Source organism: Chenopodium quinoa, unplaced genomic scaffold, assembly GCF_001683475.1.
Source record: "Chenopodium quinoa cultivar QQ74 unplaced genomic scaffold, ASM168347v1, whole genome shotgun sequence".
NCBI lineage: Eukaryota > Viridiplantae > Streptophyta > Magnoliopsida > Caryophyllales > Amaranthaceae > Chenopodium > Chenopodium quinoa.
The window spans coordinates 8628335-8649812 of NW_018745024.1; the positions used below are offsets into that span (position 1 = coordinate 8628335).

At 33.0% G+C, this 21478-nt stretch overlaps 2 protein-coding genes across 2 annotated transcripts; both read left to right on the plus strand.

Annotated features, from left to right (window-relative positions):
* Positions 1 to 4295: 4295 nt before the first annotated feature.
* LOC110708507 (double-stranded RNA-binding protein 2-like) lies at positions 4296 to 10624 on the plus strand. Its single transcript, XM_021886641.1, has 4 exons — positions 4296 to 4902; positions 6237 to 6496; positions 7012 to 7231; positions 9273 to 10624. The coding sequence occupies exons 2-4, from the start codon at positions 6251 to 6253 to the stop codon at positions 10391 to 10393; spliced, it is 1587 nt and encodes a 528-aa protein (XP_021742333.1). The 5' UTR covers positions 4296 to 4902; positions 6237 to 6250; the 3' UTR covers positions 10394 to 10624.
* A 1906-nt stretch (positions 10625 to 12530) lies between these two features.
* On the plus strand, positions 12531 to 17802 carry LOC110708508 (purple acid phosphatase 8-like). Its single transcript, XM_021886642.1, has 7 exons — positions 12531 to 12990; positions 14891 to 15047; positions 15683 to 15790; positions 15891 to 16015; positions 16228 to 16356; positions 16616 to 16683; positions 17318 to 17802. Exons 1-7 carry the CDS (start codon positions 12799 to 12801, stop codon positions 17529 to 17531), a joined length of 993 nt encoding a protein of 330 aa, XP_021742334.1. The 5' UTR covers positions 12531 to 12798; the 3' UTR covers positions 17532 to 17802.
* The last annotated feature ends 3676 nt before the right edge of the window (positions 17803 to 21478 follow it).

A 21478-nucleotide genomic window follows, 5' to 3' on the forward strand; every position in this document is an offset into this window, starting at 1 on the left:
AATTGATCATAAGAACCCTTAAATCCCAATTTAAATCAATTAAAACCCTAGGTTTTAAAATTATAAAATCTGAAAATTAAACAACATTATATAATCTAAAAATATAAATTTAAGCTATCAAAAACACGAATTTGATACTAAAAATATAATCTTTATACTAAAAACAAATCAAAACCCAAAACTAATTAAATATATGAAGATTAAGCCAAAAAAAAACAAAAACAAAAAAAGGAGGAGGGAAAGGGGGCAGCCATGGTGAGCCGTCAGCGAGCAGAGGGGTGGTGACAGGGAGGCGGGTGTGCGCCAGAGGTGGTTGGGCAAGGAAAAAAAAGGAAAAAAAATTAAGGAAAAATAAGTAAATAAAATAAGGAGAATGAAAATAAGACTAACCTTTGGGTGGGAAAAATTTTGGGATGTATGAGGTATTTATAGGAGAGAGTGTGGTGTAGGGTAAGAAGTAAGATTGGGCCTCATAAAATTAATGGGCCAATTAAGTAAGTAAAGTGAGGTTGACTTTGATTGTTTGGACATGAATTATAGAATGAAGGTACATATAATAATTTGTACCAAAATAATTTTCGACCCAAATTAAAAATTGAAACTTTTGAAATTAAATTCCGGAAAAAATACAAATAAATATCATAAATAAAATATAATTCCATTTATAATATATTTAAAAATACGGGGGATTACAATCTTGCACTGTAGTATATCTCTCGAACACATCGCTGGAATATACAGCCTTTTCGGAGAGACAGTCTAACGATTTGTTGTAATCGTAGGTATGATTTTCATCTGAACGCATTTGAAAACTTGACAACTGTTGATTGAATGAGAAAATGACCCCAAGTGTACATAATAGATCGATCCACTCTTGCCCTTTGTTTGCTCGATAAGGTCTGACAAGGGATTTTTTTTAAAAAAAAAAAAAATATTTAGTTGAAACTTGAAAGGGATTGGCGAAAGGGAAAATGGTGAATTTAAACGTAATAGTAGTGACTCTTGCGAGTGTAAAGTTGTAGTCCCCTACAACCAAAAGTAGTATGAAACAAACATTAAGGGACAGACTAAAAAGGAAGTTGGACAAACATTAAGGTTGTCGTTTGATGTACTACGTAAATTGTTTTCTCATTTCCATTGTTTCGTTTGTGAAATGATGGAAAATAATTTTTCTAACTAGTTATTGGCCAGGGCGATGCCCCGATAATTCGTAAATTTATAATTAAATTTGATCAAAATTAATAAAAAAAGATTAATGTTAAACAATACGGATTATTAATAAGTAAGTGAAATATATACGGAGTAATTATCTACATGATCTTTCATTAATATATATTTAAAATAAGCATGTCAAATTTAAATTTGGAGATTATGCATATGAAGAGTTTTTGATGAAAATTAAACATTATTGTAGAGAATTAAAGTTATAGAATTAAATTTGGAAGTTATACATATGAAGAGTTTTTTTTTTATAAATTAAAGTTATAGAGTTTTAATTAATGCCGATGGAATCAATTTATATTGTAGAAAGACGTGACACGTAGGATGCCACCTCACACACATGTGTCGCCTAGTCATGTTGTGGGAAGGGTGACACATGGCGTGACCATGTTGTTCCCTTGGGTTTTGATAATATTATAGATGGTTGAAATTACTCTCTCAATAACGTTAATATTTCCCTTTACAAAACAAGGAAAACCAAGATTTCCACTCTCCTCGTTACCTCCTTTTTACATTCATCTCATCCATTCTCACATTTCTATCCGTTTTTTTCAATTTCTCTATAGCTTTTTAGAAAACAAACAAATAAAATTTACTTCGACAATATTTTATGTCAAGCTATACATAGCCTAAAATGCATAAAGTATATTTAAACTCAAAGAACATATAGCTTAAACTCAGAGAATATGTTCAATTCTATTTCAAAATTTTTTTAAAAAAATGAATCAGATTATGATAAATAAAAGTATAAAACATTCATCATAATCAAATGAACATCTTAACCTAATTATAACACGAAATTAGAAGAAAAATGTGCGCAGTATACAAAATTAGAAATAAATGGAAATATACCTTTCTCGGTTATCAATTTCATCTCTTTATAGACTTTGTTATTTGATCCATTGGAACGGCCTAAACGCCTCCACAATCGTTTTGAATTTCATAATTTGCAACTTCGTGTTAATTTGTAAAAGATTTTTCGTTCTCTTGTATTATACTTCCTCCGTTTTCCTTTAGAGCATCAACACTCGTGGTATAATTTTATACCACGGTGCAAATATTCATCCAAAAGTTGCAAATTTTTACTACCTTGGTGGCATAAAACTATACCATCAAATGGTATATACCATCCCAGGGTAAACTTTTGCTTCGTTCCACATGAAACATGAACCAACCAGGTCATGCCATGTGGCCTGGTTGTCATAGATCTTTTATTTATTTTTTTTTCAATTGCATTTTAAGAAAAAGTTATAAAGTCAAAAATTATGAAAAAATTACCATTGTTCATAATTTTTCAAGACATACACATAGACATCCATATTGATATAGTTTTATATATTTTTGAAATTCACTTTTTTCTACCTAAATTGCTTATTTTTATTTAATTAACTTTATAAATAGTAATTAGTTATTTTCAACATAAAACAAAATATAATTATAATTTAATTAAGTGTATAATTCATACATATAGGAGAGAAAAAGTGTGTTGGTAAACTTTTTTTATACCATGGGTGGGAGTGAATTTTTGGAGAAAGTATATTGTATTGTGGTACAGATGATGTGAAGGAGTGAGAAAGTGGTAGAGAGAAGGGTGGTATAAATTTTAATACCATGAGTGATGATGGTCTTAGATACAACACACCCTTTAGCGCAGTAATTAAGAAAGGTAGGGTTTACATGATATAATAAGTTTTAAAATTGAATGAGTGGTTGTTAGGAGTGTAATAGTGGGTCATGTGCTTTAAATAAGAGAAATAGTATAGTTTTTCACTAAAGTAACTTTCCTTTTATAATGTGTTGCAAGTATTGTGACATTTCTTTTTTAGGAAAGTGTTGCAAGTAAAAGAAAACAGATGAAGTATTTACCTACCTTAAATTGCATTTTCTTTCTTCCTGAAATTTGAATCTTAAAAAAAAAAAAAAAACCTACTACTCCCTCCGCCCACGATTATCTGCACCAAACGTCCTTTTTACGGACTCCTAGGCAAAACTTTTAATGTAGTTTAATTAAGTTTAGGTGGGTTTAATTAAGTTGTAAAAATGAGGGAAATAAGAGAGAGAAAGTGATCCCATATGTTTTAGTTTGTTAGTGGGTTAAAGTGAGTGGGAAATAGGAGAGAGAAAGTGGTCTCATATGTTTAAGTTTGGTAAGATAATCTTTTTACACTTTAAAATTTACTAAAAGAGGAAAGATAAAAAATTGTTGCGCATAATAGAGAGCACTCATTTATGGCAAATGTTGCAGATAATTGTGGGCGGAGAGAGTATTTTTTTAGACAATGTGCATGATAAATTCCATCATTCCGTTACCCTAATGTATACAGGTATAATCTAATTCCTGAGAGTAGAAATTCAAGGGAAAAAAAAGGAGAAAGACCTCGAAAAATAGAAGGGGCAAATAAAAGAAAGGAAAAATTGTCCGGAATAATCCCACCTTTGCCTCATCCGCTCAAAATAATCCCACCTATCGATTATTTTTTAATAACCCGACCTTTATACCTCTCCCGCTCCCAATGGTCCCAAGTGAGTTGAAACCGGCTAAACAAGTTACCATTTATAATTTGGAATTGTTTGGGCATGTGTCACCACATAGTTGGTTAAAAAATTAATAAAAAAATTATTGAAAAAAAAAATAAAAAATAAAAAAAACCCACAACCACCGTCTCCAGCAGTCCCACCACCGAAACCACCTCGCCTAACCTAGCTCACCCACCAAAACCAGCTCCTCTACCCACTTTTAGCCCACCGAAACCACTTGTTTAGCCGGAATTGGGTAGGTTGTTGTGGGTTTGTGCGTGGTGGATTTGCAACGGTGTGAGGGAGAGGGAGGGGGTGGTCGGAATCGGGGAGGGAGAGGGAGGGGGTGGTCGGAATCGGGGAGGGAGTGGGGAGGGCTGGTCGGAAACGGAATCAGGGAGGGAGAGGGGGAGGGAGACGGAATCGGGGAGGGAGAGGGGAGGGCTGGTCGGAAACGGGGAGGGAGAGGGAGGGGGTGGTCGGAATCGGGGAGGGAGAGGGGAGGGGTGGTCGGAATCGGGGAGGGAAAGGGAGGGGGTGGACGGAATCGGGGAGGGAGAGGGGAGGGAGAGGGAGGGGGTGGACGGAATCGGGGAGGGGAAGGGAGATGGTGGCCGGAATTGGGTAGGGGAGGTGGGGCTGCCGGAATCTGGTTTCAGTTTTTTTTTTTTTTTTTTAACAAAAATTCTGGTTTTTTTTTTTAATTTTATTTTTTTACCAATCATAGACTGACACGTGTCTAGTAACTTGTAATAACAAGTTATGTGACCGGTTAGGACCATTTAAAGCGGAAGAGGTATAAAGGTGGGATTATTTAAAAATAATCCAAAGGTCGGATTATTATTAGCGGATGGCCCAAAGGTGGGATTATTGCGGGCAATTTTTCCTAAAAGAAAAGCCCCAAAACAAAGTAGATGTTGCTATCAGAAGTTCCAAAAGTAAGAGTGAGTGTATGCTGCTTTGTGAAATTTGATACGAAAGTGAAAAATGTGAGAGTGAACGAGTGATGGGCTTACAAATAGAATGACGTACACTTTCAACAACCTCCAGCTGAAATTTAATTTTGATTTCTGGGTTAATCTCCTTTTTATTCTATTTAGCTTCATATTGCCGGCTTTTTTATAATCCAATTCAGTCTTAATCAGGAATTTCAATAATTTGAAGGTAACCCTTCTTGTCTTTGCTAATTTGGTTTCTGGGTTTGTTTTAGAATTCTCTGTTGGTTTCTGTATTGATTGATCTGATTAATGTTGGGTTTAAAGATTGGTTTTTTTTTTTTCTTCTTAATATGAACAATATGGGTGATTATTAATGTGTTTGGTTTGATTAAGAGTTTCAATGATGGTTATTTTTTGTGGGTTTTAGTCATTGATGATGAGCATTCAATTACTGTGTTTATATTATATAAGTTGATTGTCTTAGTTTTGGTTTAAAATGTTGCTGATTTTACTTGTTTGATTAATTTTTCTGAGTATTAAAATGAAGAAAGTATATTTGATTTCTTAGCTATAATAATATGATGAGATTGAAATAAGGGGTAGAAATGGAGAGCTGCTTATGGAATGTACTGCTCATGCTGTTTGCTGGAGGCTGGAGCTGTTTCATTGCTGTTTGTGTTATTTATTTGGGCGGTGGTGATTGTTATTTGTGTTATTGGAATATCTGAGATGAAGTTTGCAAATAACATGTAATGAAATTCTGGTGGTTCTTGATGTCGTATTAGTGGCTCGTCCTGAGTTCAGTTGTACATGGAATTCGCGGTTGGATACTGAATGTAACCCTCCTATGGCTGGTTGAACAAAGAAGACAGATACTTGTAGGGTTTATGGAGTATCCTATTGGAGAAAGTATAAGCTTCTGTTGTTTAATTAGAATATTAGGAGTAAATGCTATATGGTTGAAAAAACTCCCAGATGTTTACATGAAATCTATCCCAGGGGTGTTTGTTGATAGTTTTGGTTAGGTATGTGTGTGAGTAATATGAGGGGATGATTTTTGGTTAATCCTTATAGTTTTCAATCTCATGAGAGGGATACAGAGAAACTTGCATTAAGGAAAAAAACAAATTGAGGGAGAAAAGACCATCAAATCTATATCATGTAAGGCTCTTTCTCCTCTACCTCTCTGATGAGAATTTCCAATTCTAAGGGTTGATCAATCATTCTCTGATGGGGAAAATGCCATTAAAGGAAATCATGAAGAATTTTGTCTCTTAAATGAAACTTTGTATTGATTTCCCTCGCCCCCAAGTTTTGTTGACCATTATTATTGGGGAAACGACATTAGGTTTATTTTGAGGGCATCTATTCCTATTTTGGTCTAGCTTAGTTCTTAGTTGTTTGTCTGGAGCTACTGTCATGGGCCTTCAATTACCTTTTTTGAGTCCTTCTCCATTTTGGTTCTTCTTTAATTCAGCTATCAGTATAGCCCATATGAGATTTTTGGCTGTAATGTGTGACACTATGCTCATTGAATAGAGATTATTTGTATTTCCACAGCTCCAGATCTAGTTATGTATAAGAATCAATTGCAAGAGTTAGCTCAGCGTAGCTGTTTCAACCTGCCATCTTATGCCTGTATCCGTGAAGGACCAGATCATGCCCCACGTTTCAAGGCTTCTGTTAACTTCAACGGAGAGATATTTGATAGCCCAGCCTTCTTCTCTACTCTAAGGCAGGCTGAGCATGCAGCTGCAGAAGTAGCTTTAAACACACTGGCAGATAGAGGTCCATCAAAAACACTTGCCGCTAAAGTTTTGGTAAGTACCCATGTTTTATGGCTTTTTACCTTGATTGACTTCTTTGATTCCTTTCATCAGTTCATTCCTTCTTCTCCAAATATTGCATCGGAGATATATTCTTGACTTCAAAATTCTTGTGTAATAGTGTCTCTCGTGTAAGATATGTATTATTTTCTTTTAATAGACTATCTCCCTTGTAGTTCACTGCTGGATAATTTATCTCCCTTGTAGTTTGCCGCTGGATAATTTTCTTTTATTATAACTTTTGTGACAGCCATTCATATGATTTTATGTATTGAAGAACAGGCTTTAATATAATTAAATGTAAAATATAAAGGTAGAGTCAGTGGCATGTCATATTCCTTGGGCAACATGCCAACATGTCAGCTGCAGAGTATCGGCTGAAAATTTTTCTAAAGGTCTTGCTTGTCTGCACATTATCAGGCTCCTGCTGACAGTTATTTTCAGTTGCACTCAGTGATTTGTGCAAGTATGTTGTAGACTTGAAGACATGTTTTATTATTCTTTAACAGGATGAAACTGGAGTTTATAAGAACTTGCTTCAAGAGACAGCTCATAGAGCTGGCCTAAACCTCCCTGCCTACACCACTATTCGTTCGGGGCCAGGACATGTTCCTGTTTTCTCATGCACAGTAGAGTTGGCAGGAATGACTTTCGTAGGAGAGCCAGCTAAAACCAAGAAACAAGCTCAGAAAAATGCAGCTATTGCTGCATGGTCTGCCTTGAAACAAAGTGTGTATGAATTCCTTCTTGTTCTGAATTCCTTGCATTTGGTCATTACTTAATCATTCATTACATAAAATCCTATTGGTTAAGTCGTTTAACTATGTTTTTCACTATTTCTTTCCTAGTAACTTTTGCTGAGATGTGAATCACTAGCAATTATGTTAGCATCCGCACTTTAATAAACATGCATATCTGATATCGCCTCCACTAGTGCCCTGAGATAGGGTAAAGAAGTTGGAAGCGTCAAAGTTCAAATTAATAGATAAAATGCTGCAAGAATAGGCTTATGACCTTTGATCCATACACATTTCTGATCTTTGTATCCAAGTTAACATAGCCTTTCACCATATAATAGAGGACAAGAAAAGCATTTTGTTTGTTATGGGGAATCTGTTCTGTTTTGAGAGCATTGTTATTCAGTTTGTTCTGCCATGTTGTCATTGGTAAGGATCGGAACATGTGGCACACTCGTCTCCTAGTGCAAGAAATGTGACTTTGAAGATGTCTAAATGCATAATGGAGAGAATGCATAAATGAGAGGTTGTTTGGAATAGATTCACAGCAGAAATTGTTTGAATACTTCTAGGTAACTATTAAAAGAGATGTATCATGCCATTTCAAAAGAAAAAATTAAATAAATAAATAAAAATATAAAAAATACAACAACAAAGCCTTAGTCCCAAAATCATTTGGGGAAGAGAGAGAGAGAGAGAGATGTATTATGTACGTATATTGATTTTCCTGAATACATCTAAGCTACTTTTAAATTGATTTATGTTGAATGAATTCAGCTCAATTAAAAGATAAAAAATGTGCTGACTATCATGCTAATGAAAGTTTATGCTGAATAATTCAGTATCCCTACAGAGAGGCTTTTCTGATTTTATATTTGTAAATAATTGTGCAAAGCAACTCCATTTTCACAGTAGTGAAAAAGTTAAAAGTATAAATTAAATCCTGCCCTAGTGTCCACATACGGGTTGTATCCAAGAAGCACAAGGTGTATTAGACAGGGTAAACAGCTTCATACTAGGCAAATAGCTCAGATTCTAGTAACCTGTGCTTTTTATTTCAATGTAACAAATTTCGACGAAGCACAGGTAAAGAAAGGGGAGTAATTGTGAGTTTGTTACTATATTAAGGTATCTAGAATTGGGAGTAATTGTTGATGCATGTGTATCAGGAATTCAGTGTATGCATTAGCGTGATTTACACTTCCTGATTGATGAGATTTCCACTGTTCCTGTGATCCTGTCTATAGCTAGAAATGCGAGGTAGAGAAGAGGCTAGGCAACCTGAGAGGAACAGCCTCAAACCTTGTTGTGGGACTGGAATGCATTTGTGTAGACTATAAATGCTTTGATCTGCAAGTTAAAGTTGTCCACAAGCAACCTTTAGTACATTCCTCTACTCTATAGTTTGCTTAATGATATTTCCTATTTCTTATAGTTGAAACTGTTAGAAGTTGTGCTAGTTTTCTTTTATTGTGATAGTCATTCATTAGTAAGGTAATGAGAAGGCATTCATCACTAGTGTTTTTTTTATATCTTACTGTGATAATCAATTCATTGGTAAGGTAAAGAGAAGCCTCGACAGCAAAAAAATGTGGTACGAAGAACAAGTTAAGAGATATATACAGAACTGTTTCAGTCCAAAAGAGGGTCATATTCTGACTTGAAGTATAGCTAATCAACAACTTATCTTCCACAATCAAACCTGCAGTAATAATCAATTTCTGCATAACCACACATTGGTGTTTCATTAATTTTTTTGGGAATTGAGAGAGATGGAAAGTGAGAATGATTCCCTTCTACCTTATAATTTTGTCCTTAGTTCAACCTTTGAAGGAAAATTAGATAGGCGTTCTATTGTTGGAAAAGGTGGCAATCCTTACACCATTTTTATGATTTATTCTTTTATAGATCTATGGAAGTGTATAATTTTTTTAATAATTGGATAGGCATTTATTTTACAAAACATATTGTGGATCCATTATCTTTAATCTACCCTGCCTTTATCTTGAATTTATTCATATTTGTTTATGCAGTGTCTCAATGCGGCTCAACTTCTTCTACCACTATTTCCGGAGGTCATGAAGAGCAGGAACAAGTAGTTGTTGCTCGATTTCTTGCTAGCCTTAACCCAGCAGAGCCAAGTAATTCCTCTCAAAGTATTCAGCAAAGAGGGCATCATAGGTTACCTGCATCTACAACCTTCAGAAGTCCGTTTCCATCAGCTCCAACCTCTTTTGGCGTTCATTATCAGAACTGGACATCTTCAAATCTCCCTCCTGAAATGGCAAGTCATCATATGTGGCTGCAAGAACAGCCAGCAGAGCAACAGCGCCGTCTTATGGCACTTCCTATTCCTATCCAACCAGTTCCTACACCCACCCAAGTTGTCCCATGGATGCACTCTATGTTGCAGCCAAGTCATCATCAGTACTGCTTGACTAGGGAACAACAACCCGTTCCTCTCTCCCCTGGAATCTCAATGTGTACAGTCAGGTCACCCGTCTACTTCTCGAACCACATAGTGCAGGATCCGATGAAAGCTAGGTCAATGGTGGCTATTCAAGAGATACAAGAGGAAAAACCAGAAAATTCTTCTAAGCATTGTCCACCAGAGCCCTTAAAAGCTCCCATTCCCAACAGCAATAGTGCTGATGTGTTAAATGAAAACCTTCAAAAGGAAGCCAAACAGGACAGTTTAGCTCAAGCTAATAATGTCAGCTCAGCTTCAGTGGATGTCCCAGAAAACGGACTGCCCACATTTGAATCGTCAAGGCTGCCTAACATTAGATTTAGCCATGCTGCAACCTCAAACCACCCTGGATATACAGGAAAGGCTTTGCCAACAGCCTCACAAGGCGTTCCAGTGGGACCTACTCGTAGGAATGCTAGAACTCCGATTACTGCTCCACGAATGCAAAGTGATGTGGGTTCATCTGTGAGACCTAGATTTGGAAGAATGCAAACTGGGGGTTTTCGATCACAGTTTACTGCACCTGCTGTACAAATCAGATCAGTTGTGCCGGTGTGTTCTGCTGCCCCACCTAGAAGAACGACAAGCTCCACTCAGAAGGAAGAATCAAGTGATGACACGAGGAATAATAGTACCGGTGATGTTTCCATTATTAAATCAAAGTTGGGAAACCTTGAAATATAGAATAGTGGCATATAACTTAGGTAGTATAGATTCATGTTAGAATTGCTATAAATTTTGCAGTTTCAAAATTGTAGGTATGTCGATGATTCACGATGAGACTGCAATTCAGATAAATAAAACAAATTGTTGCTCATTGTTTTGTTTCAATGTGACCTCCCATTTCAATAGTTATTTTTATGCACTGTGACCTTGCAAAACTTCTCTGTACTCGTTTACTCAAAAACCTACTCGAAATAAGACAGCTCGATATTCTTTCAAATTTTGCTTTTGCTCATTTGTGGCTTTTGCTCAATCACACAAATGAGCAAATCGCAATCGGTTTTGCTCTTATTACACAAATGAGAAGATTGCTGGATTTCTGGATAAGCCAGTTGAATGATGATTGTCTTATAACAAGTATCCAAAAATCCTCCATACTCAATAACTCAAAAACATCAAGATTACAACATTATTGCATTTCCTTTAAATACTCATTTTATCCAAATCAAATAAGATGATGAATGAGTTACCATTATTAGTATATTCACAAGAATCTATACATAAAACATCCAAAAGAGTTCATATATATGATTAATGGAACAAATAATATTCACAAGAATTTCACATGGGCAACTTAACTAGCCAACTATACTAACATACTTGTATCTTTCCAACTCCATGTGCTTCTATCTTCCAATTATATGTCGACAACGCATTGCCAATCTACTATTTTATTTATTTATTTTTAGGAAGCCAATCAACTATTTTTGCTATGTTTTTTTACAATAATATTATCATATGTTTCTATTTTAGAATTTATTTAGTGATGGTAGGATGCTTCCTCTTCCTCTTCCTCTTCCTCTTCGTTTGCTATTTTTGAAGAGATCTTTTCTTTGACGTGTGCTTATGGTCTTATGGATACACATTAACATAAAAAGATTTTTTTATTAATATAATTATTTTATTTAATTTAATTTAAATCTTTCTATATTCAACTAAACTCCATAATAAAGTTATACATGCGTTATGCGTGGATGCTCTTCCTCTTTTACGAGTCCGGCCTAGTCATATATGAAACATATTGTGACACGTATATAAATAGGTTCGATTATTGTAATTTAAAAATAAGTTTAGACAATATAAACAATTAAAGTAAGATTTATTTTCAATATTTTTATGATAAGGTGTACAACAATTATTCATTACAGTTTAATTTGTTGTATAAAAGATACTTTTAAATTTAAAAGAAAAAGTGCATCTAAAGGTAACTTTTTTCATATGCTATCTTGCGTTCATATTAATTTATTAAGCCTTTCAAATGATAATAAGCATGAACAAATAAACAAATAAAAATTTCAACAAATAAATTAAGTAGCTTTATTTAGAAGAGAAGGGAGAAAACCATAGAGAGAACAAGTTAGCTTTTGCTTGACGTTTGAAATTATTATATGCCAAATAAATGCAAACCAAAAATAATTTTGCAAAATTATTTCTAGTCTTATTATCTGATGAGATCCACATCACTACATTATTCATACAATCATACGTAATCCGTCTAATCACCTTATGAAGCAACTCTTAACATAGTTACATCCAACTAGTTAATTGTTGTTTCAAGACTTCTAATAATAATAATAATAATAATAATCTATAAATCTAACTAAATTAATTACCGCTGATGTCATTACTTTCCACATGTCAACTTCTTGTAAAAAAATTTCACTCCAAAACTAGTAATGACATCATTAATTTTTTTATCAACATAAATAAAAATTTGAAAATGCTAAATTAATTATATATTTTTCTAATAGATTTTATATTTGAATTGACTAATTATGCAATTTTCATTGGAGAATTAAAGGAAGGTCGGACTATTTCATTTTCTTATAAACATTACGGAGTATCTTTTTCTCCTACTCCATATATTTTATATAGATTATATGAATTGGGGTGTCCACTCTTTATTAATTTATCAATTTATTAGATTTTTCTTAAAATATTTGTATTACGTACATATTACACACAAATAAGGTAAAAGATATTGTTAAAATCATAAATTATTGTTAAACTTGTGCATCGCACGAGCCTAATCTAGTAATAATAATAATAATATCTCCGTTAAATGTTATGTGCAACTTTAGAATATTTTATATCTCACAAACAATATCCCAAGTTGCACCTAACATTTAATGGGTAGTATAATTTTCCTATATCCTAATTAAATTTAATTGGGATTTTACAACACATGAAGCATGCAAAAGAAAAAAGAAAAACAAAAAAAAAACATGCAAAACACTCACTCACTATAAAAGGAAAGACATGGCCCTTAAATCTCAACCAACCAGCTGAAGGAATCAAGGTCCCTTCTTTCTGCTTCTTTCTCTCTCCTATCATCTTAGAGAGAGAAACTAGCTTCATTTCTAGCCATGGCCACTTACAAATTCATCAACACAATACTAATCATACTTACTATATTAATGGTGTTTAATGGTCAATTAATTAATGCTAAGCTTCCCAAGTTTAAACATGCTACCAAACAAGATGGATCTCTTAGCTTGTTGGTTGTTGGTGATTGGGGAAGGAAAGGTGCTTATAATCAAACTCTTGTTGCTAATCAGGTAATTAACACTAATTAATTTGTGTTGATTTATTACTTTATCCTTCTATTAAAAGAACATAATATATAGTAGTTAGCTTGACAAGATTCGTCGTATAAATTAAAAGGATTATATATGTAGACAAATTAAGTTTAATAGCTTGATCTTCTATTTTAATTCATAAAATGGAGTGTTACTTTAGTTAATCTAAAACCATTACTTCATCATGTATGTATGTCTTAATAATTTACTTTATGTTAATTACTTAAATGTAGTTTAACATTCTGATTAGGTATGTACGTAAACTCGTAAATTATGAAAATTATAAAATGCTTTGTGTTATTTAATTCATATAAATTATAGTCGTGATAAAGTAAGAGAGAACGAAGAGAGTTGAACTTGGCTTACAACTTAGAAAAAAAATGGCCATAATTAACATTTTATTTTTAAAAAGGTGACTTGAGTGGATTTATGCTCTAAATATTCCCTTTAAATTTATTTCTAACTTATTTAAGGTTTTTTTTTTGTACATTTATTTATTTGGTTTTAATAAATAATAATAATAATAATAATAATAATAATAATAATAATAATAATAATAATAATAATAATAATAATAATAATAATAATAATAATAATAATAATAATAATAATAATGTTTGCAAACACAAGTGATGAAAAATGGGATAATTTGAGGATAATTGGATGAGATTCTTTGATGCTCTTAGATTGCTTAAGCGTAAGGGACAACTCAAATCATAACTTAACTTATTGTCCACATCATATAGCATATTCCATCATAATTAAGGAATAATAACAGTAATTAATTAAACAATTTAATATGCTGAAATTAGAAGCTAGAATCGTCCTCTTATGTCCAACACAAAACTTGTTTAAGAGAGAGAAAACAGTGTTTTTTTTTGCTAATCATGCAATTACAGTTGTCAAGGTTGTATTTGTAGTAATACCTGAAAAAAACAAAGTTAGTTGAAGTTGTTGAACTTGCCTTATATCGTGTTTCATATGTGTGTTATTTGGTTACTACTTACTAGCACTCGTGGTTTCAGACTTGGTTTTTCACATTCTCAAATTGGTTTCCACGCTTTATGCTCACGTTATATTTTTGGGATATCGAGTTTTGTTTGTTGTATTTGTCTCTCAGAGATTATCCTTTGGGATACTCTTTTCGTCCCTAATTTTAATTTTCTTACATTAGCTATTTTTGTGCAATCTCAAAAGATTTTAAAAAATTAGACTATTTTGGATTGTTCTGATTTATTAAAGTGAGATGAACTGAACTGAATTGAATTGAATTTATTGGAGCTGAACTGAACATTTTATGAGGGAAGGAAATTAAGAACTGAACTTAACTTTTTTTTTTTCTTTTTTTGACAGGTACTTAACTTATTGGAGATCAACTGAACTGAAAATAAGCTAAAGAGAACAGGTCTTTAATAGACTTGGCAAACGAGTTGTTTGAGTTGGGTATGGGTCGGGTTAGTTTGGGTTGGGTCAATCAATTTTTTGGTTGGGTTCAGATTAGGTAGGTCAATTCGGATATGGGTCGAGTTAGATCAATTTCGGATTGACGTTTTTCAGTCACGAGTCGAGTCAGAATTGTCTGATTTAGTACTTAGGGTCTGTTCACATTTACTGAATTGAACTTACTGAACTGATTGGAACTGAGTTGAAATGAATATTTTATGAGATAAATAAATTAGTAGTTGAACTGAAGTGGACTGAAATCAAGCTAACGTGAACATGCCCTTAGTATATTTTTAATTGTGAGTAGTAAAAAATACTCCATGTGATCTACTTCTTATTATTTTTAATAGTTGAGCTAAATGCTCCAATTTAATGACGTATAATATTATTATGGAGTGTTGAAAAAATCAATTAAATTAATTATTATCGTTGACAGATGGGCATAGTTGGGGAGAAATTGGATGTGGATTTCATTATATCAACAGGAGACAATTTCTACGACGATGGACTGACTGGTGTTCATGATCCTAATTTTGAAGAATCATTTTCAAACATTTATACTGCCCCTAGCTTACAAAAGCGTTGGTACAATGGTAAATTTTTTTTTTATTTATTTTTAAACTAAACACGTACAATTATTAACGATTTAAATTTAGAGAAGGACTAACGGACCATTGGTTGGCGGTTGGCCTATCCCTCTTCCCTCTCCGAACTAGGATGAAAGGGTTCGATTCTATTAGAAGGGTTGTGAATAGACGAATTGTCGTAAGATGTATCTATAGGCTATAGTCTTAGCTTAGACAAGAGCTTACTTTAATGTATCTTATCACCAATTATAAGTTTAAGAGCAATACCTAGTCAATTGTCTTTCATGTACCAGTGGAGGGGTATATGCGTCTTTTCATGTACTGGTTGAGGGGTACATGTGTAATTTTCTCACCAAACAGTAAAAGCGAAAAGCAAACAGTAATTGGACAACTCACCAAAAGTACTGAATAAATAACCTTGTTTTTTCAATATATTTACAAAAATGTTATCAGATTAACAAAAATTCGTTTATATGGCAGATTAACTTGTATTTTCCTTAAGTTTAAAGTACGAAAAAAAATAGAAAAAAAAATAGAATATTGTTTTTTCTTTGGGATAAACAAACCTTAACAATTTTTATAGGATTTATATGTTTAATAAAATGTCATATGCTAAATATTTATTGTTGTTGGTATTTTAGTGCTTGGAAACCATGACTACGGAGGAGATGTTCTAGCACATTTAAGCCCAATTCTTAGAAAAAGAGACAGCAGATGGTTTTCCCTAAGATCTTATGTTGTCAAATCAGGTGAATAAATACCATATTCTAAAAGTTTTTTTGTTTGTGTAATTTACTACGAAACTTCAGAAATAAATTTTCTTAAAATTTGTTGTTTTTGGTTAAGCAGAGACTGTGGACTTCTTTTTTGTGGATACAACTCCATTTCAAGACAAATACTTTGTAGAAGACAAACATACATATGACTGGAGAGGTGTATTACCACGAAAACGATATCTTTCTAATCTTTTGCAGGTATTTATTCTATAAACTAGTAACGTAACAATTAAATCAAATTAGAGATACTACATAGTACGTACCCTAAATCATTACATAAAGATCTTAAAGTTAAGGGCTTTGAGATTTTCGTGATAGTCTAGTTAACATTAAGGGTTCGAGTCTAGGTCATCCTTAAGAAGTTGAATTTCCTTATTAGGCATAATGTTACATTGTTACTAATGTTACAGGATGTGGATGAGGCATTGAAGAAGTCGAGTGCCAAGTGGAAGTTTGTGATTGGTCATCATCCAGTATTTAGTGCTGGACATCATGGTAACACTGAGGAGCTTGTGGCTCAGCTTCTCCCAATACTAGAGGTAAAATTGTCTACTATTCTACTGTTATTAATTCCTATACAATTCAAATAAAGCGAATTACATATTAACCTAATTTAACCCTATTAGGTTGTGAATTGAGTACCTATAACTATAATTGTACCCGTGAAATAAATACTCCATAAGTGACTAAATGTCACACACGATAGTTTATAATAACTTAAAACTTGTCTATCTCATCGAACCTTTTTTCGTGGGGTAAGAGTTTAACACATTATTTAAAAATTTAATGAATTCGCAGGAAAACAACGTTGATCTTTACATCAATGGGCATGACCATTGCTTGGAGCACATTAGTAGCCCAGACAGGTAATTTCCTATCTTAGTGCTTTTGTTTTACGTCGTTGTTTCTTGTTGGTGTATAAATAAGTATAATGATGAAATGTAGGGCCATAATTTTGACAGCTATTGGGCTTCTCTCTTGCATCAAATGCTAATTGATCTGTTATGAAGATAGTGGCCCCCAATACAATATTATGTCCCACAATTTGATATTGACTAACCCTAATAATGATGACAATGAATGAATTAATCCTACCTCCGGTTCATATCAATCGCAACTTTAGAATATTTTATATCCGATTCGAAATTTAGGCACTTATTTGGCATTTTTTTTTCAGTTTTCTTTTTTTTTTAAATAAAAACCGAAAACAGGAAAAAGGAATTTTCTATTTTTTTTTTAAATAAAAAAGGAATTTTCTACTTTTTTGCTGTCAATTTTCAAAATTATCCTAACTTTAACAAGTTTAACTAATTTTTGATTCATATACTCCGTATCAAATTCTGTTTTTGTGGTGGGGATATTTAGATCAAAAATGGGCCAATAAGCTTGTTGGATCAGGTTTTGCATCAACCACATTGTCAATATGGACCATATACCACGAATTAAAATTTACAAGAGAAATTTAATAAAGTACTAATGATGCTATTGTTCAATATGTAGTGAAATTGAGTTTTTGACTAGTGGAGGTGGCTCGAAGTCATGGAGGGGCGATGAAAAGGAATGGAACCCGGAGGAGTTGAAGTTGTATTATGATGGCCAAGGCTTTATGTCAATGCAAGTGACTCGAACTCGAGTCGATATAGCCTTCTTTGATATCTTTGGCAATACATTGCACAAATGGAGCAAAGCAAAACCCGGCTACTACACATATTAGTAACAAAGAACATCCCCATTTTGACTATCATAAAAAGATTAAGAAAATGTTAATGTAATTAATTGAAAATATTATTGAAGCATTGACACCAAATGTGTCATATTGATTATTGAGGAGAATTAGTACATAGTTTCACCATTATCTAAATTGTCACCCTCATTGATGTTGTTGTAAATGGTGTTATGAGATGTCATATTATGGTGTTTAATGTATTTAATATTAGTAGTCAATAATTTGATGTTTACTTAATAAAGTTAGTACCTTTGTAGCATGATCATTGTATTTTAAATGAAGTTTATATTACCCATGTTTTGGGATTGTACTTTATCTCCAATGAGTCCCAAATAAATTTCTTTTGCCTTCTTGAAAAGTTGAAATGAATATATAGACCATAAATATGGTCAGAGAGATATTAACCTGTCCAATACACACTAGCTCATCTTCTTCAATCTTCATATATACCTCTTACGTTCAACCTTAGTCCTATATATCAGTCACTTGAAACTTGGAAGTAAAGGGTAAGAGATCCTCACCCTTAAGTATAGCAATTAAAAAGCTTCAATCTTGTGGCTTCAAGGTTATAAAGTAAATTCCAATCTCAGTCAAATATTGCTTAATATCTAACTTAAGAGCCTGTTAACATTTACTTAATTTCACTTCAGTTCAGCTCCAATTAGTTCAGTTCAGCTCCTAATTTCCCTCTCTCATAAATATTCATTTCAACACAGTTCAGTTCAGTTCAGCTTCAATCAGTTCAGTTCAGTTCAGCTCAATTCATGTTATAGGAAAGATATAAATATAGTTTATCAACTAAAAAGAAAAGTGATGTATCTAAATTAAAACATTCCTATATAGAAAATGGTGGTTGGGTTGATTCAGGGCCGGCCCTTAGGGTGTGCGGCATGCGCAACCGCACAGGGCCCAAAATCGCTTGGGGCCTCAAAGTTTACAATTATATACAAAATTGTTGTACAAATTTCTAGTGTTATTGTTGTGGGTTAGTGGTAAGTATGGTGATACTAAGTTTTGTAGATGCGCGGTTCGAGCCTTTTTTCATTTTAGTCTTTTTTTTTTAATTCCATTCCTATATTTTGAAAGATTGTAACAATATTTATATTTTTATCCCCAATAATGGTCCCTTGACTCAATTTCATTTTTAGAAAATATTACCATTCTCTCTCCTCTTTACAATAACCCGTAAATACTTTTATAACTTATTTTTATTTTTGCTTTTCAACATATTTTGATCTCTTCAATAGTATTACAAAAATTACATATATTTCTTTATTCTAAACCTTTTCAACAAATAAATCATGACGGAGCATTTAATAAAAAAAAAAAAGCAATATTACTATACGTTACTTAAAAAAAGGGGGGGCCCAAATGTATCTCAATTACACAGGACCTCCATAATAGTTGGGACGGCCCTGGGTGATTGATGCCAAAATTGCATGCACATTCTATTCTTCTTAAATAAATATTATAGATCATAGATGATTAAAATTACTACGTAATAATGTTTTCAAAAAACTTTGGTACCAGTAGAGTTTGTTTCAAATAAACAAGAAGAAGAGCTTGATGGGCTTTGCCTTTGAATTTAACTTACGTGGTTGAGTGTTATAGGCTTGGCCCATAACAATCTAAGGTTAGATGGCTGATATTAGGGGCCTTTGAGGACTTGAGGTAGCCTGCGTTTCAAGACAACTTATTAGAGTTGAACTGAAATTATTTTTAGTGAAATAAAATAATATTTGTTGAATTAAAATTAATTTTATTAAATTTAAATTAATTTTACTGAACTGAAATTATTTTTGCTAAATTGAAATTATTTTAACTGATTTTCTATTATAATTCTTCTTTAATTTAACTGAACTGAACTTATTGCTAAATTGAAATTATTTTAACTGATTTTCTATTATAATTCTTCTTTAATTTAACTGAACTGAACTTATTTTTACTGAGCTGAAATTATTTTTACTGAACTTCACTTATTTTTAGTGAACTGAAATTATTTTTACTTAATATTATTTTTTTAAAATGAAGTGAACAGGGCTTAAGGTGTCAATTATGTTATGCACCCGATGTATCAAAGTGCAAGTGTAGTAAAGTAGCACAAAACTATATCTTTATTCGTGCAGGAATATATTAATTTTTGTTCTTTTGATTGATGAACATTCTTTTTACTCCATAAAGTTTGGCTTATATGTTGCATGATGGGTTTGCAATGTTATGTTTTGCTCTAACTCCTAATAGTTTAGTCATTTAATTCCAATATAGTGTCATTCAAAAATTCAAAATTGCTCCACATATTATAGACAATTGAATAGATAAGTAAGGTGGCCAAAGGCTTCATATGAGGCATGATTACCATTCAGTGATTGTTTCCAAATATTATTTAATGGGATCAATATAAAATCCATTTTTAAAAATTCTAATGGACTACAATTGAATGGTAAAATTTAAAAGATCCAAAATTTAAAAAATTGTATTAAATTTCCAAATACTACAAATGCAATTGGTGGTAGAGGGATAAAGTAGGTCGTTATTGGACAATCACCCTAAGCCAAACATTATTTCTACCTAAGCTAACCTAAGACAAGTTTAGGGAAAATAAAGGATCGTATCCACATGAAATGGGTATGAGTACACCGAGCTGAGAATATGAAATGGTTGTAATCTAGTTCGGTCACAAATTGGGGGTACGGTTTTGATTAATTAACTACTATGGGGACAAACACTACCGGGAATTGAGAATTGACACCAATCAAACCAATAGATCAATACAATAGGCAAGCATGAGCACAAATTGGGTGATAGAAAGGGACACTCAATATTGTCTTTTTTTGAAGCCACAACACTAAGCATTCCTACACCAAGTTCAACTAACATGATAGGCCAACCAAGTCACAATAGTAACTCGGGTTTTTCTTTCGATCGGTCCAAGATAGCATTAAGGCACAAGTAATTGGGATTGTTCACCTAATTATCACAATTAAGACTACTACACCATCAAAACAAGGAACTGTAATAATCAAGATAGAATTTCAGTTAATTATATAGGAAAAGGTTCACAACCAAACTCCATCTTTCAATGCAGGCATAGAAGTGAATATATGAGCAATAAGTGATCATCCAATTACAAATGCAATTAACCAATTCTTTAACAATTAATCATCAACCCAAAATAAACATGTAAGCACTAATATCAATTAACTCATGGCTTAGGTGGGTCTTCTCTCAGCCCCTAGCTAATTAACTACTCACTAATCATGGTGAAGAACAACATAGAAACAAGTCCTAATTTTAGCACTAATCTAACAGGTTAGTTGAAGGGATTGATAAGATGGAAGTAGATTGAACATGCGACAACAATTAAACAATATTAAGTGAGAAATAAATAATTTAAAGTAATTAAAATAGAAAATACAAGAGTGAGAGATAAAGATTACTAAATAAAGCTTCAATGTCGAGAAGAATTGTTGAAATTGAGAATACAAACTTCAATTAATCTACTTCAATGATTGAGTTTGAGATAAACTAAGCTAATTAATGAGAGTTTGGGCAAATAACTAAGAGATAAGGGTCTAAGAAAAACTTAGGGAAGAAGATCCATAAAAATGAAGCCAAGCGAAAGGTCGTATTTATACACCCAAAAATTACATTCTAAAATCCACCCAAAAAGACGGGTAAACGAAGCAGGAGCGGGCAGCCTCATGCATTCCTCCTTTGATGCGCGCCAGTTCCTCTTGGAAGCCAACAAGGCAAATTATAGTGCCTACATTAGGAGTGCTCGCTCTTGAAGTTGAGTGTGTCCACTCCTAAGCTTGGTGGGCTCCTTGTAAAGGTCTTCGAGCCTAAGCTAATTCTTCACATTGTCTTTGTACCTATAAACACGAGCAAACACACAAGAGGAAAGGAAACACCAAAAGCTACAATCTTGCACAAAA

Coding starts and splice junctions, on each gene's coding strand:
- LOC110708507 (XM_021886641.1), top strand. CDS start 6,251: ATGTATAAGAATCAATTGCAAGAGTTAGCTCAGCGTAGCTGTTTCAAC. Junction 6,497..7,011: donor CACTTGCCGCTAAAGTTTTG/GTAAGTACCCAT, acceptor ATTCTTTAACAG/GATGAAACTGGAGTTTATAA. Junction 7,232..9,272: donor ATGGTCTGCCTTGAAACAAA/GTGTGTATGAAT, acceptor TTGTTTATGCAG/TGTCTCAATGCGGCTCAACT.
- LOC110708508 (XM_021886642.1), top strand. CDS start 12,799: ATGGCCACTTACAAATTCATCAACACAATACTAATCATACTTACTATA. Junction 15,048..15,682: donor ACAAAAGCGTTGGTACAATG/GTAAATTTTTTT, acceptor TTGGTATTTTAG/TGCTTGGAAACCATGACTAC. Junction 16,016..16,227: donor ATCTTTCTAATCTTTTGCAG/GTATTTATTCTA, acceptor CTAATGTTACAG/GATGTGGATGAGGCATTGAA.